This window comes from Plectrocnemia conspersa, unplaced genomic scaffold (genome assembly GCF_051122295.1).
Source record: "Plectrocnemia conspersa isolate PC_06_02 unplaced genomic scaffold, ASM5112229v1 ptg000014l, whole genome shotgun sequence".
NCBI lineage: Eukaryota > Metazoa > Arthropoda > Insecta > Trichoptera > Polycentropodidae > Plectrocnemia > Plectrocnemia conspersa.
Window position 1 is genome coordinate 10,093,507 of NW_028277178.1, and position 16,494 is coordinate 10,110,000.

The 16,494-nt window shown below is 31.9% G+C and overlaps 2 protein-coding genes across 2 annotated transcripts; both read left to right on the forward strand.

Moving 5' to 3' along the window:
- Nucleotides 1-1,633: 1,633 nt before the first annotated feature.
- LOC148226194 (nucleoporin SEH1-like) lies at nucleotides 1,634-3,921 on the forward strand. Its single transcript, XM_088203091.1, has 7 exons — nucleotides 1,634-1,974; nucleotides 2,037-2,193; nucleotides 2,258-2,408; nucleotides 2,469-2,576; nucleotides 2,635-2,862; nucleotides 2,936-3,075; nucleotides 3,143-3,921. Exons 1-7 carry the CDS (start codon nucleotides 1,864-1,866, stop codon nucleotides 3,313-3,315), a joined length of 1,068 nt encoding a protein of 355 aa, XP_088059217.1. The 5' UTR covers nucleotides 1,634-1,863; the 3' UTR covers nucleotides 3,316-3,921.
- Nucleotides 3,922-7,135: 3,214 nt separating this feature from the next.
- On the forward strand, nucleotides 7,136-13,349 carry LOC148226195 (nucleoporin SEH1-like). The gene is made up of 7 exons (XM_088204070.1): nucleotides 7,136-7,502; nucleotides 7,669-7,825; nucleotides 7,885-8,038; nucleotides 8,100-8,207; nucleotides 12,308-12,535; nucleotides 12,608-12,747; nucleotides 12,822-13,349. The coding sequence occupies exons 1-7, from the start codon at nucleotides 7,392-7,394 to the stop codon at nucleotides 12,992-12,994; spliced, it is 1,071 nt and encodes a 356-aa protein (XP_088060196.1). The 5' UTR covers nucleotides 7,136-7,391; the 3' UTR covers nucleotides 12,995-13,349.
- The last annotated feature ends 3,145 nt before the right edge of the window (nucleotides 13,350-16,494 follow it).

Genomic DNA, 16,494 nt, shown 5'->3' on the forward strand with positions numbered 1-16,494 from the left:
AGATTATGCTACTATGGGGGAGGGGGGCACTCTGGAGCTACGCTGGCAACATTGAGAGTAGGCAGCCGAGAGGACAGACTCGTTTTAGTAACGCGACAGGAGAACGTCTGCTGGTTGGCGCTCGTCGACTGTCTCCATTCGTACTTGATTAACTATGTAATATTTAAATCGTAAATAAATCTTATTCAGCCATTAACTTGTATCTTATTGCCAATACTTTACCACCCATTCACTAAACTACCTATTATAAAATTCAGGACCTGCAGAGAAGCCAAAATTGTGGGAACAACGATGTGATTGCGCAATATGATTGAAAGTCAATATAAGGGTTCGAATTTTTAATACAAAATCGTATCACTCCTGCCGCTGAAACAGGAAAAACTTATCCTCCGATTTACAAACTAAGCTACTCTCAATTTTGGATCCAGATATACTAATCTAGTGAAACACTACATCGGAAAATAAATTGCTCATCGTCAGACCTCAAAAGTCAACTGATCTGGTCTCAACCACAGCGCTGCTCACTGAATTATAGGCATTTCAATTTATGTCAATGGGGAAAATTGATTTGACATACGAATAATTTGAGTTATGAGCTTCGTCACGGAACAAATTAAACTCTTAAATCAAGGAACCATTGTATTGACAAATTGGCGTTAATGCAAATATTGCTCAAAATGTTTTCTTATTGAAAGAAAAATGCTGTCGACATATTTGGTAAAATAAAAAAAATATAATAAATGTATAGATTGAAAAACACAACTATTGGAATCTTAGTAGAAATTTTATGTAAAGAATCTAGATAAATAAAAAAACTAAACTATATCTCATTTGTTATAAAAAGCAGTTGATTATTTAAAATAGTGAATTACTTTAGAGATCAACGATAATATTAGAAATTTCGTGAGTATCCAATAAAACTGCAAACTCAGCAAAACATTTACTTAAGAACGGCAGTAATAAACAATTAATGATTTTTTTTATCTGCTATTAGACTTTTTCAACATTTCACTATATAAAATAAAATATACTGCGAAAGAAGTATCTATCAACATAATAAGTTGATTTAATAATTACATTAAGGATTAATAAAAATAAATGGATAAGAATCCTCATTAAGTTACTAATTGTTTGTGCAATCATGTAAGGTAAATCTTCGGAAAAGAAATCGATGTAGAGAGTTAAACATAAACTGATTACTGTTCTGACCAATGCTCGCTCGTACCTAATCTGTCCAGCAGTAATGCACAAACAATTTGTTTTATGCAACAATTAATTGATAAATTGTTCTCTTTGCAATATAAGCCTATGAATATCGAGTACATATTCTTTTATTATTATACATAACTTGTAGAAGAAATTAATTAGCAACATTACTCTCACACAAATACATATATTATACTACTTATTATATTGTTGCTTTTGTAAATAAAAATCATTTGGTTCTGTGATGTGACTTAGAAGGAGAGGAAAGATCTGGCATGGTGTGACACTTTGTGATATAAAAGGGAGGGACTAAAATTTCACGAAAAATCATGTGACATCACTTACGGAAGCCATCTTCAAAAGAGACTTTATGAGCGAAAATGTCATGGGGGTAATATTGAACAAGTAAATATTTATTAAGTAAAAAGAACTTAATTATTGCTTACTTTTGTGAAAATTTATATAAAGTAAAATAACGTAACTCAGATTTAAATAATTTATAAGATTATTTCTTGTAATAAATTATGGTCGCTAATTGTAGTGTTTATATTTCGATCGGTTGTTTGACGCAATGTGTCAAAAATCAGCTTGTCAAGTTTGACATTCGATATTAAGTAACGCAGACACATAAAGGTCAAATCGAAGGCATTAGCGCAAATGTCTGAGGCGCAGGCTTTGCCGGTAGAGCATCGCGATTTGGTACACGATGTGGCGTACGATTTTTATGGGGAGCGGATGGCCACCTGCTCCAGCGACCAATTCGTCAAGGTCAGTTTTTCCGGTGTTTTTCTATCTAACGATGCTTAGATTGTTATTTTTGACGAGTGCAGGTCTGGGACAAAGACGACGACGGAATTTGGAAGCCGACAGCCAGTTGGAAAGCGCACAGTGGCTCTGTTTGGAAAGTGACATGGGCTCATCCTGAGTTCGGCCAAGTTCTGGCCACTTGCTCCTTTGACAGGACTGCCGCCGTATGGGAAGAGTCGAGTAAGTTGAGCGAATGTTTAAAATATTTAACCATTATTGTGTGTCTTATGTATTTTGTTAAAAGGTGACATAACAGGCGCTGGCGAAAAAAGCAGTAAGCAATGGATAAGAAAAATAAGCTTAGTAGATTCTAGAACTTCTGTCACTGACATTAAATTCGGTCCGAAAACATTGGGACTTCTCATTGCTACTTGTTCATCAGACGGCATAATAAGGTACTTTAATTCTTAATATAATTGTCGTTATTAATATGTAATATTATACATTAATTGTAGAATATATGAAGCTTTGGACGTTATGAACCTTGCTCAATGGACTTTGCAGCATGAAATACCGATAAAAGCATCTCTTACTTGTATATCATGGAATCCTTCATTATCAAGGTAAGTTTTTGTAATAGATTTGAGTAATAGATTTGAATTAAATTTTGAATACTTTTAGGGCTCATCCTCCGATGTTGGCCGCTGGAAGCGAAGATGGAAGTCGTGTTACTTTATTAGAATATAGCGAAGCCTCGAGAAGATGGACTCGAATAGAACCGACCGGATCTTGGCCAGTAGTAAATGATCCCGTTCATGACATTGCTTTTGCGCCAAACTTAGGCCGCTCCTATCATTTATTAGCAATAGCTTCGAGCCAAGTTAGAATTGTTTCTCTAAAACCGCTCCCGTGAGTATAATATTAATATATATATAATATAAAAATTTTAAATTGACTTAATAATATTCTGTAAAAAATTCAGGGAGGGTGGAGGTAGATATACAGTGGAAATAGTAGCTAATTTAGATTTACACAGCGCTCCCGCTTGGAGGGTGTGTTGGAACGTCACGGGTACAATATTAGCATCGTCCGGTGACGATGCCACTGTGCGATTATGGAAAAGTAAGTTGAATTAGACATTATCAATAAATATAAACCGTTATAATAAATTATTTTTTATTATCTCCAGTGCAATATCAACGTCAATGGGTATGCGTGGCTACTCTGCACGGTGAAGGCGGTAACGGGAACAGCGGATCGCAATCCGTAAGCGGTGTACCCGCAACGTCCATGACTCCGGCAACAATTCGCTATTGTAAACTTGGTACTATTACCAATCCAAATCAAGTTCCTTGGCATTAGGCAATTCACCAACATGCGTGACCTTACGATGTAATATAATTTGATGGGTTAAAAATGCATATTTGGAATTAAAATAAGATTTTTTTTAAATAATTAATCGAAAATATATCTTCTATCACCTAAACACTTGAAAATTGTAAATAGGTTTTTGTGTTATTAATCCATCAAATTATATATTTATAACATATTTTTTATATGACGATTATAATCAGAGTTTTGTATATTTTTACAATTGAATGAAAACAAAGTTCTTCAATTGACAATTTATTGATACTTATGTGAATATTATTGTAACTGACAAATGCAGCTTGGTAGACATTACAATTCTTTAGAAAATTAGTTTTATGTAAGTATATAATGTGTAATTTATTTGTTTTGTAACTAAACTTTTGCAAAAGTGAGTTATAATAATATTTATTATGAGCATCAATATTAACATGTTATATACGTAAGAATAAATTATAATAATTGTATTCACTAGCTTAATATTGCTAAACCTACTGCAGATGTATAAGTTGTTCTTATACACTTATGCATAAACATTATTTTTTGGTTAATGAAGTTGTTATTTATTAATTATTACAATAATAAAGATGAATAAATAAAGTTTCTGTTTTCATATACAATATTTGTAAATACATACATATGTACATAGTCAATTTTGTGTAAATTTATAGTTCACCATATAAAATTCCTAAACTGTGCTGTTATACAAATAATTGGAAAAGTTTATTTATGAAATAAATAAAAAGTAAACTCGATTGTATTAGCTATATATAATTTTATAGAAAATCCCTTTTTGCATAAATATGATATAAATGGAAACACCACTTGTATTGCTTTGCTTGACAGTCTCTCAAAAATTATTCCCTTTGATTGAACAAAATATGAACTAGCTTTAATCTCAAATTATTATTACCGTTCAGACGCCAAATGGGTGCGGGCACACAAACGCCAGAGATCTATAGAGTAAAATGTTATTTTTAGAATACCAGTGTGTTGAACCATCCTCGTTTTATTTCAAATACAGTGAACAGATGTCATCAGGGCTGCCATAATATTATTGTAAATGTGACTCGATTGGCATAGTAAGTCAAAGTGAGAAGAAAATAACTGAATATCGGTAAGTGTGAGCAGACTGCACATAGAGAAGCGTGTCAAATTTATATATGATCCATCAGTCATAAAAAATACATATGTTTATTTTTTATGTGCCTTTCATGAGCATTAGCCAAATAAGGCCATAACTCTTCCTGTAAATTGTCTCAGGATGTAATTATTTTGTTTTTTTGACAAAAATACTTCTTTCGTGTCTTTCCATAGTGTTTTCCATGTGATAACATGCTCATTGTGATTTTTTTTGTATTTGATATAAATTTATTTATTTCAGAAAAAAATTTGAAGAAAACTTACACACATGAATCAGACTATGATAGTAAGAGTGAAAGTGAATCATTTTTATATTATTTCTGTCCACTTGTGTCATGAGCCTCAATCTAAAGCCAAGATGAAATACAAGAAGTATTTCAATGGGAAACTGATCATTATGAACCCCGCAAGCATAATTTTGACAAAATCGTATCTGGTGGAAATCCAAATGTGGAAGTTGATTTTTTTCAAAACGTTCAATTTTCCGGATTTAGTTACAAAAATCGTCGAGGAAATAAATCGGCAGTATGTATATGCAACTAAAAATACTTGATTGTCAAAGCGTATAAAAAAATGGCCAGACATAAATATCAACGAATGTAACAACAACAATTGCAACACTTTTTTTGCACCCATTTTACTTATGTCGAGGAATTCCAAAAATAAAATAGAAGAACATTGGTCAAAAGATTTCTTGCTTCATTCTACTGTTTACTCAGACACAATGTCGAGAAATAGATTTCAAATTATTTTCCGTATGCTCCATTTTCTCAACAATAATGATCAATTCCAAAATTGCGAAAAAAAAATTAAAAATTAACTTATTTCCAACCAAAATTTGTGCATCGACGAAAGTCTGGTACTATACAAAGGAAGATAATGCATTCGTCAATATATACCTCCCAAAGCTAGTCGACTTAGAATAAAAATTATTATCATCTGTGTCTATAAAACTGGATATGTTTTGGATTTTATTGTCTATTCAGGAGCTACGATGGATGTTACAGATATTACAAAACTTGGAAAATCTGGAAATATCTATGAAATAAATATATAGCCATATCTTCAGCTTGATCACATGTTGTACATATAAAATTTTTATACAAGTCCGATTCTGTTTCGTAATTTACACAAACTCAAGACAAACGCTCATGGAACCGTAAGAAGAAATATAAAAGGGATGCTGATATTAAAAAATTGAAGAAAGCTGAAACTTTTTTGCAAGGACGTTATTTGGACGGAGGCAGGTGGAGCATTTGCCTTGCCCTCCAAGAATTTGGCCAGAAAAATAGATGTCATTCAAGGAACTACGAATTTTAGTGAATTCGAACTATTAAAAAAGCGACCACTAATTGGCCAACATTTGCCTTTCCCCCTGGAAGAAACTGGAATGACGTTACTTATTTTTAACCAAATATTCTCATGTTATCCCGCAAAAAGTGTAAAAATGCAGTCTCGAATCTCTCCCTAAAATATTTTTAAAAATATTTCATTTTTCTAAAATCATATCAAAATACATTTTCACCTGTAGATATAAATATTTTTTACCAATGAAAATATAATTTATCAGGAATGTGCTAGTAAAATTATATGATTTCAATTCTTCCATACGTAGTAATATGTAAAATTACAAACTTATCACTATTTATTTATATGCGATGTATAAATATTATGGTGAATGTATATTTTAAGGTGAAGTTATATTATTTGACATTTATTTAATGAACGAAAAACTTTTGAGGGAAAAATATTTATGTTGCTGTTATTATCTGTTTTGTTGCTGCTGCTATGGTAAATCAACTGTTTTTGTAGCAGTCCTTACTAACTATTTTATAATTTTATTTTGGCAAAATATTATGAATAAAATTTTAGCGTATACATATATAGTTGTTTTAAGAAGCGAATACAACTATTGGTTGGTTGATCGCTGCATAATCGTGATTCGGTAGCAAGCTTTGCAGCCCTGAATACTAAAAGCTGGTCTTCAATGAAGAGGTAGCAGACACTGGCAGATACTGACAGAAGCGCTCACATCCTGAGAGGGAGTCCACCATACGAGTACCACAGCAGAGAGGGATCAACCTCCGTTATACTGTCGCTGCCACATCAAACAGAACTCTAAGGATCTTTCACTGACATCATCCCTCCGCCAGCTTCTCCAGCACCGCACGGAGAATAATGATCTGCCCATCATAATAACTCGCAATATGTAATATAAACTAGATAAAATTCTTACTAGCTTTCAACTGCGTTTTTCTGGCTGCGAAGTCATACCTTTCTAGGGTTGGAATATCCGAAAAATGCATTTTTCGAATTTTACATTTTTAGTATTTTATTTTTTAATTGTCTTAGGTATTAAAACCGAATTAATTGAGTATAAAATAAATTTTTGCGTTTTTTTCATATGATTTTGTTAAAAATTCATGGTTTTAAATCAAATTAATAACGGTGGAAAGCAGCGGCGTACAGAGAATAATAATATAAACTAGTTTGGCGTTTAAAGGGTTAATAAAGAATTGCACATTATAGAAAAATTAACCAAATAGGTATTATTAAATTATTTTAATGATTTATAATACTTAAGTCTATGCTTAATTTTTTATCACCATTTCTGGTTATAGGTATTAAGCGTATTCTGTTCAGTATTACCCCACAAAAAATAATAAATTTTATTGAAACAAATTTTTACCGTAGCAGGGTTAAAATATATAACAGTTTCATTAATTAGGTAAATTATTTTCAATAATTACAATTTAATGTAAAAATTAAAACATAGTTTATGGCCGAAATAAATGTCGTTAGTGTTTAGTTTGAATATAATGTTTGGCGGTAAGCGTCCAAAATAGTCGTTTGGTGCATTTTGACAGTTCATAGTTTTCACGTGTAGCGTTTTTGAGGCGCGGAGCAGACTAGCGTCGCAATTAAAAATGTTGGAAGCGCAGGCCCTGCCCGTGGAGCACCGCGACCTGGTGCACGACGTGGCCTACAACTTCTACGGAGAACGCATGGCCACTTGCTCCAGCGATCAAATGGTCAAGGTAGATCCACCGTCAGCTCTTATTTTCAATCAACCGCGACGCAAACCTTCGGGCGTGGGTTGCGACATAACCTCAATCTTTCACAGTAAACACACGTTTGTTTACAATCGTGTTTACGAAATGTACTCTAATATCACATCATTTCTCAACGTTTTAATGCGCATAGGTATGGGATAAAGACCTTGACGGTGTTTGGAAGCCGACGGCCAGCTGGGTGGCTCACAGCGGCTCCATTTGGAAAGTGACGTGGGCCCATCCAGAGTTTGGTCAAGTGTTAGCTACTTGTTCGTTTGATAGAAGTGCCGCTATATGGGAAGAATCATGTATGTAATACAATTTCATATACATTACGAAATGCTTGTTAATTAATTACTGATGATAGGCGAAATCAATGGTAGCGGCGAACCGGGTACTAAACAATGGTTGAAAAAAACCAGTCTCGTATTGGATACTAGAGCTTCCGTTACTGATATTAAATTCGGACCTAAAACTTTGGGATTACTTATAGCTATGTGCGCATCTGATGGAATTATAAGGTATATCTAATCATAACATATTCACCTATTATACATGTTTTAAAAATCTATTTGCTTTCAGAATATACGAAGCTTTGGACGTAATGAATCTTGCACAATGGACTTTACAGCATGAAATACCTACAAAAACGTCTCTCACATGTATATCTTGGAATCCTTCCTTATCTAGGTTTGTGTTTTAAATTTAATGCTCTAGATATCGGAAGTTAATCTTTGGTAAACAATATGAAAGCTGTCACTTGGCGTGAAGCAACGCTTTTAAGATATTCAAATATTTACAACTTTAACAGTAGCGTAATTAGAAAAATTTGGCCCGCATGTAAAAGTTACTTATTTTTGTTACATAAATGAAATGAATAAACTTACAGGTTTTAAATGTCCTTCCTCGCCTCTATGTTTACAAATTCTGCAATCACTTGAAATGAAATTTTTTCGCTTCTTCCTGCTCAATTGATTAATTGAATTTCTTTTATAATCTCTTCCTTATTAATTTTAATTGGCTCAATGTACATTTTATACTAGCTATAGTAACTGGCAAAGTGAAAAATTATAAAAAGGTGTATACGCTTCAGAGAATTCACTATCCATACGATTATATTTTGAAATTAATAAGTCTTATAAGTTTAATCCTCTGCACTCATAATTTTTTTAGTACTAAGTAGATAGACTTCTCGAGTAAAATTGAAAACAAGTAATTCCTATTAAAAATTAAAAAATCATATTTTTAGAATAAAATTATTAATAAATATATCTAAAATATGAAAATTCAATAATATTATTACCTTCTTATTAACTTCTCTTTAGTAGTCCTGGTTAACAATCAATGACATTACACTAATAAGTGTCATATTATATTCAAGATTTTCCTATTTTCATTTATTTATTTTTAATACCACGAAGATAATTATTTATTACTGTTAATAATACTTAACACAATCTAAAGTAAAAATATTATATTGTTTATTCTTTGCATTTAAGACAAAAATAGCTTTTTGTGTCTGAGCTATGCAATTTTGATTTATACCATAAAGATGTATCAGTTTTGAAAAAAACTTGCGAGGGCATAAGCGAAATTGAAAAATATCATAAGGATATAAGTTAGTTTGCTAATTTAACGTTTTTTTTAACACGTGATTTTATGGAAAACAGGACTGTCAGAAATTTAGATGAGAAACAAAATAATAAAAGTATTTATTTGAAAAAAAAGTAATACACATAATGTAAAATAAACAAAAATATTGTATTTAAAGTTGCTACAAAACATCTGATTGAATTAAATATAATTTAAATATACACAGAAATACTACCTAACAAAATAACTAATTACATTAAACATATTAATAAAATTCCTCCAAAATATAATCTTCATTCACGCAGGGCCGGCCCGAGGGGCAGGCAGTACAGGCGATCGCCTGGGGCGCTAGATCTTGTGGGGCGCCGTGATACCAAATAAAGGCGCAATATTTACTTAAAATTATCAAACAATATTGTTAAAAAATATAATCTGATATTATTTTTTTGTATACACTACTGTGCACTCTTTAGATTATTTCACGCGTAAAAAATCGCGACGAAAATAAAACTACAAATTCTTAAAATACCCACAATCGCAAAAAAATATGGTGTCAAATATAATATTAAATTAATTTAATTTGAATTATTTTTGCGCTCACGTAATGAGTTAATAAAGTATTAATATGGGGGGGGGCGCAAATTTAGTTTTTGCCGGGGGCGCACAATAACCTAGGGCCGGCCCTGCATTCACGTTTCAATTAGTATCATCTTCTGTATTGTTTAAAATAACAGTTGAAGTAACATTTTTGTAGTACACCCATACCTCGCTTTACGGCCTAGATACGTTCCACGAAACTTGGCCGCAAAGCGAAAAGCCGTATAACGAATCAATTATTCTAATACAAATTCATACAAATTCAATGGGATCGGTTCCAAATTTGTTAAATATGTAACATGGTTTATCATTTAAAATGCATTTCATTTAAATCAAAAATACATACATAACAAGTACATACATTTGTACATAAAATAATAACAGACCCCAAAAACCAACAATAATCCATAAACAAAAATGAAACAACTTCATGTTACATAAAATATGTGTATGAATACATACATAATTTTTTTTAAAATGACTAATCTGAAGACGATGAAGAAATGGTAACCTACAGATCACTGTTGTTCTCATTTTTCGCTGGTAAGGATGGGCCTGGCTTAAAAAAATTGTCCAACGTTGTTTGTCTTGCCTTTTTGTCTCTTTCGTTCTTCAGTGATTAATAACAGCTAATGGCTGAATTAATTCCTCGAGAAACTTTAGCGCCACGTTCGACGTCAGGATCGTTTTTAAGGAAGATGTTTATTCCTTGTTCGAAATAGGAAAAAGCTTTTGACAATTTTTTTGATGTTAGCTGTTTGAATACAACAGGCTCTGTCTCTTCATCAAATGCCGGTTCTGCTTGCAATTGAATGAGTTCCTTATATGAAAGGGGTTCCCTATGAGCTTCAAGTAGATCAAGCACATCACGTTCGTTCAAACCTTCAAAGCCGAGATCATGTGCTAGATCCAAAATGTTTTGCCTAATTTCAGGAAGGCAATTAACTTCTGCATCAGTACTTTTTACACATTCTGGCCATATTTTTTCCAAACATGGTTCATTGTTGTTAATTTTAATTCCTTCCATGATTCACTGATGCTGTCAACAGCATCCTTGATGTTATAGTTTTTCCAAAATGTTTTAATTGAAAATTTACCATCGGTTTCCCTTATAAGTTGTCGGAAAGTTTGGCGTAGGTAATATGCCTTAAAAGTGGCTATTGCACCCTGATCCATTGGTTGGATCAGAGCTGTTGTATTTTTCGGTAGGTACTCAATCATGACATCTTTAGATAGTTCGGATAAATTAGTAGGATGCCCTGGTGCATAATCCAAAATTAGCAAAGCCTTGTTGCTTAAGTTGTGCAAAAGCGATTTTTGAACCAATCCTCTAAAGTAGCTTTAGTCATCCAAGCTTTCTTGTTGGATCTCCATATGACGGGTAATTGATTTTTACTTAGTCATTTAAGAGGCCTTGGATTTTCGGACAAATATATTAAAAGTGGTTTTAGCTTAAAATCACCCGCGGCATTTGCACCAAGTAGCAAAGTTAATCGTTCTTTAGACACCTTATAACCAGGCGCAGATTTTTCGGTTTTTGAAATGTACGTGCAATCAGGCATTCGCTTCCAATAAAGCCCTGTTTCGTCTACGTTAAACACTTGTTCAGGTTTATAACCACCTCTTTCAATAATTCCCTTTAAAATGTTGGGATATTCCTTAGATGCGGCCTCATCAGCGCTAGCTGCTTCACCTTTCATTTTAAAATTATGCAAATTAAATCTATTTTTAAATTTTTTAAAAAATCGACATCGAAAAAAAGTTTTTTTTCCGTTATAGCGAAACATTTTAGGCCGTTAATCGAAAACGTGCCTTAATTGAAGAGGGCCGTTATAGCGAAAGGCCGTATAAAGAGCGGCCGTATAGCGAGGTATGGGTGTATTATAATTCTAAAATACTTTTTCAGTTCTCTCCATAATGCTTTGATAATAATTTCTTGACGCTGTCAATTTTTTCTTTCATTACGTTGTTAATTTGCGGAAGCCGAATGGGTTTTATCTGATTCAAATGCTTTCCACGTTTTGTCAGCGGAAAATTGTTTTCATTGTCTACTGTATGTGTATTCTCCACGTATCAAAATTTTATTATAGTTTTTGTTCAAGTTACTCTTTTTGTATTTCTTAATCCGAAACGCCAAGACTGCGTATTTATTAGTACGTCTTGACACACTTTTCCAGTCCAATGCAGTTATTTCTATTACCAATTTGGATACTGTGGCGTGTTTTGATATTATTTGAATATATTCACTTGGATCGATGATTACATCTTTTCGTTTAATTTAAAAAAAATTATATCTAATACGTACGACCTAGCTCGATTTGAATTAATCATCACAATATTCATCTGTGAAATTAGGAAAACTTAGAAAAATCTGTAATGATCATCGGAATTATGATTATGTAATAATCAATAATTCAGATCTCCCAGACACGATAGAAATTAATAATACAAAGGTTCATATAAGTTTCGAACCTAGGTCTTTCGGGTATTAGTCGTCAACTATACCACTGGTCTATTGTGCAGGTGGTATAAAATTTGCTATAAAAACTTTATATCTGTACACCATATATAACTTACCCATTCTACTATGTTATTCACAGAGCTCATCCACCAATGCTTGCCGCTGGAAGCGAAGATTCCAGTCGCTTAACTTTACTGGAATATAGTGAAACGGCGAGGCGCTGGACTCGAATGGAACCTACCGGATCTTGGCCAGCAGCTAATGATCCTGTGCATGATATCGCCTTTGCACCAAATCTGGGACGATCTTACCATTTGCTAGCTATAGCTTCAAACCAAGTCCGAATTGTATCACTCAAACCTTTGCCGTAAGTGTTATATATCATATTATAAATATAAATTTATTGTTTCGTTACTTTATATAAAATTAAACGATTCAGGGAAGGCGGAGGTAGATATATTTCTGAAATTGTTGCAAATTTGGATCTACACAATTCCCCAGCGTGGCGCGTAAGTTGGAATGTTACCGGTACAATATTGGCATCTTCAGGCGACGATGCTACTGTTCGATTATGGAAAAGTGAGTTTATTGGTTTATAGATATTTAGTTCATTACTATTGATATAATTATAAATGTGATGTTAATAATTACAGTGCAATATCAGCGTCAGTGGGTCTGTGTCGCTACTATCCGCGGGGAAGGCGGAAATACGAACCGAGAGCTTCAGATGACGAGTGGGATTCCCGTCGCATCATTGCCGGCGTCATCGATTCGTTACTGCAAACTCGGCACGATCGCAAATCCAAATCAAGTTCCTTGGCATTAAAAATGATGCTTTGAAAGTGTGTATGGGACAAAAACTTTTTTAAAAAGGTGTTCCTCTTGTAATTTAATGCAATATTTGAAAGATACCGCTGTTAATTTTGTATACATTTTCTATTGTCAACTTACAACTTATAAATAATAGGATAAATCATAATATATTTTTATTAACGCTAGCAGTAAGTAAAATAACGCAGAGAGAGTTATGAAAGACACTTCTAGGTTATATCTTATTTTTTTATAGTATTTGTGTTCAATAATTAAATAGTATTTTTTTGTAAGTCTACGTATTTTTTACAGTGCGAATATGATGTATGTGTATAATTTAAGTCAATATAAAATATAATAATTGATACAAACTGATTGTTTATTTTTTTATATATGTAAATATATAAATATATATTGTAGATATACTATTAAAAATATTTTATCTTTAATTAGTGACATTACTATTATTTTTTTTTTATTATTTTGTCAATTTTATTTGCAAAAGCCATTAGAAAAAAAGAGAAAAAGAAGTAAATGTAGTGTCTCAGTTGATGATAAAAAAAACGATTTAATTAGTCCTCGTTTTATAACTTTATAAGTTATTGAAGTGTTTGGTTATTGATTTTCTAGTCTTGGCTTTAGATAAGTTTAGTATTATATAAACCATGGAACATTTGATGCAATTCTTAAGGAAATATTTTATTAGGATTGAGTTTTATTAAATTATTATTTATTCATGTTAATCGCTATCTGAGATAATATGAGAGTGCAAGTTTTATTATAGTTTTGTAAATTAGTAATTTGCTTTAAGCATGCTTTGCTTTTACTACACACAGGTTAATTATGGTAGTTTTAATTTTTTGAAACTTCCTCGAAGAGCATCAAAGTAATATAAACCATTGATCAATGGCCAGCGTTTTATGGCATGATAGTTATTATTTATATGCAGCTGTTTCAATGACGCCACTGGTTGTTATCTAGTAAGCTCAGTAAAATTAGTGTAATTTTTAGATGAGAATATGTTAATATGAATACATTTCATTCTATTTAATACATATGATGTAAACTCTACCCAGAATAATGATAAATATTTAATGGTTAACATGAAAATATGTTCCAAGGAATTCACATTTTTCAGATATTGTATGTACAGATCAATCGTTCTAAGAATATTTTATAGCTTTTGTAAAAGTCTATATTTTAATGAATATAATAAGCACGCATATTCATATTTGACGCATGAAGTTAATCACGAGAGATAATAAATGATTGATTGGGTTCAAAGTTAGCTAATTTTATTTACCAATAATATTTAAGCATTCTTATTTTCTACATTTCATAAACATTAATTTTTGTAAGTATATTATCGCTTTAGGAGAAAAATCCTCACTGCGCGAATAACATAATTGGACTCATTAGCTTGAATAAATATAATGTATACAATACTTTATCTGATGGAAAAGAAGCAAAATTCATTCTCTTCCATACTTTCTCCCCCACAAAATTCCATTTATAAAAACGTGTTTATCGATTTTTAACGAACACAATAGCAACTGAGATAATTTAGCTTTAGAATGCCTTTCTAAAATTGTCCCAAAATACAGAACGATTTCTTTTTAGAGAGTTTCAGGGATTCATTATTTTGTGTGACCTATCTTTCCGATATTCAATTGCATTCCATTTCCATTATTCTAATCGTCAAAAATGCGAGTAGCGGGGCTGAATATGTCTTTAATATGTATTTTAGCGATAAAAAGTTAGTTGCAAAATTCTGGCGTTGCCATTATTATTGAGTTTTATTTAACACATATTTGTGAGACTATGGTAGTAGCATATATTAAAGTTTTTTTTGACATACCACTAAAGCTTTTGAAATCTGGTCACTTTGAATTAAAGCGAAGTACAACATTTTAATAAAATAAATGTTTGTGTACATTTCATATATACATTTATTGTATATTTCTTATAAAAGTTTCAAAGTTTGTAAACGTTTCAAAACCACAGGATCGCTGCATAGTACGAAAATAACCGTGGAATACGCTAAACCCGGTTGTACACACGAGAGTAAATGACTCATGTGAAAGTTTGTTTAGTTTTGTTTTTAATGATTTAATCACCGAGTTAGCTCCGAACAAAGACCTCAAAACGTCTCCACAACAAACACCACTGACTCACGGAGCGCATTCGACCTCATAACTGCAAAACTATGCGAAATTAATCCAAGTCAGGCGAAAATTCCAAAGGTGGTTGTGGTGATCAACATAACTGAAAGTTGTGTTAATTTAATAATAATTAACTAATAATTTATTTCTAGAGATTGACCGAAGTTGTTTTGAATTTTTTTCAGAGCAGTTTTGATCGCCTGTCTGTTAAGAAGGAAAAAACAATCCATGTCATATGGGAGTAGGGTATGGACTCGATTGTATATAGGTTCATTTTAAAATAAGGGAAAAGCTCATATTCGCTCAGAGGTAACCAGGGCAGGCTGCACAGGCCTGGGGCGCCAGCTCCAGAGAGGCGCAAAAATCAAAATAAAGGCGTAACATTTCCTACAATTTTTTTTAATCAATGTTGCTACAAAAATCTAAAATTTCTTAATGAACGTACATGTATCAGCGTGCACGCGATTAGAGAACACTCAAAATTAGTTCGTAGAGCTAATTAACTTTATTATAAATTATTTTTGATCAATGTAAATTGCACTTGAGTCAAAAAAACTGCAAAATATATTCTAATAACTTTTTAAATATATATAGATTTTTATTTTAAATTAATTAAAAAGGGAATTCACTGAAATTTAATGGTATATTTTTATAAATAGCACAGCAAAGGGTTAAAAATATTTTTGTAGCTTTCCTATAGTAAAGCGATTTAATGATATTCTCACGGTACCATATATTTTACTCTCTATATCTTATCGTTTTTTTTATGCACACTTTGGTTAGATACTATTATATTCTTTGTTCTGTGGTTACCATACAGTTGTTTATGACGCTGTTTTTCAGCGTCGTAAACAACGTCTTAAATGTATAAATATATAAAATAATTAAAATATAATAAACAACTACTATTTTGCTTTACTATAAAGTTTAAAATGCTTGTAATTAATTTGAATTACTATAAATTTTAAAATTGGTAAAGAATGTTATGGACGTAAAAAAGCTGGAGATTTCAGTTTCTCAATAGATTCCACTCTTGACATTTTACATACTACAAGCAACTATGTCTCAGGCAAAGGTTTAGTAATTTAGTAAGGTGAATAACTTTAATTCAAGATATTTTTTTGCAAAAACATAGTCTTATTGAAAACTTATTAATATAGTAAGATGAATATCGAGAGGGGTAGAAAAAATGTTACAAGTCAAGACCTCGCATAATTTGTTAGTATTGTTATGGGTCTATACATTCAAGTTTCAAACTTAACAGCTAGTATTATATACATATGTATATGTTTAAATATAAATATGTTTTTGGTTTTTAAGTGAGATGAACAAGTTATAGAATCTTTTGTGTATG

What these genes read in the sequence shown, in the direction of transcription:
- LOC148226194 (XM_088203091.1), top strand. Translation starts at nt 1,864, where the DNA reads ATGTCTGAGGCGCAGGCTTTGCCGGTAGAGCATCGCGATTTGGTACAC. An exon ending in CCAGCGACCAATTCGTCAAG is followed by an intron (nt 1,975 to 2,036) that starts GTCAGTTTTTCC and finishes TGACGAGTGCAG; the next exon opens with GTCTGGGACAAAGACGACGA. An exon ending in GTTTCTCTAAAACCGCTCCC is followed by an intron (nt 2,863 to 2,935) that starts GTGAGTATAATA and finishes TAAAAAATTCAG; the next exon opens with GGAGGGTGGAGGTAGATATA.
- LOC148226195 (XM_088204070.1), top strand. Translation starts at nt 7,392, where the DNA reads ATGTTGGAAGCGCAGGCCCTGCCCGTGGAGCACCGCGACCTGGTGCAC. An exon ending in CGCTATATGGGAAGAATCAT is followed by an intron (nt 7,826 to 7,884) that starts GTATGTAATACA and finishes TACTGATGATAG; the next exon opens with GCGAAATCAATGGTAGCGGC. An exon ending in TGGAATCCTTCCTTATCTAG is followed by an intron (nt 8,208 to 12,307) that starts GTTTGTGTTTTA and finishes TGTTATTCACAG; the next exon opens with AGCTCATCCACCAATGCTTG.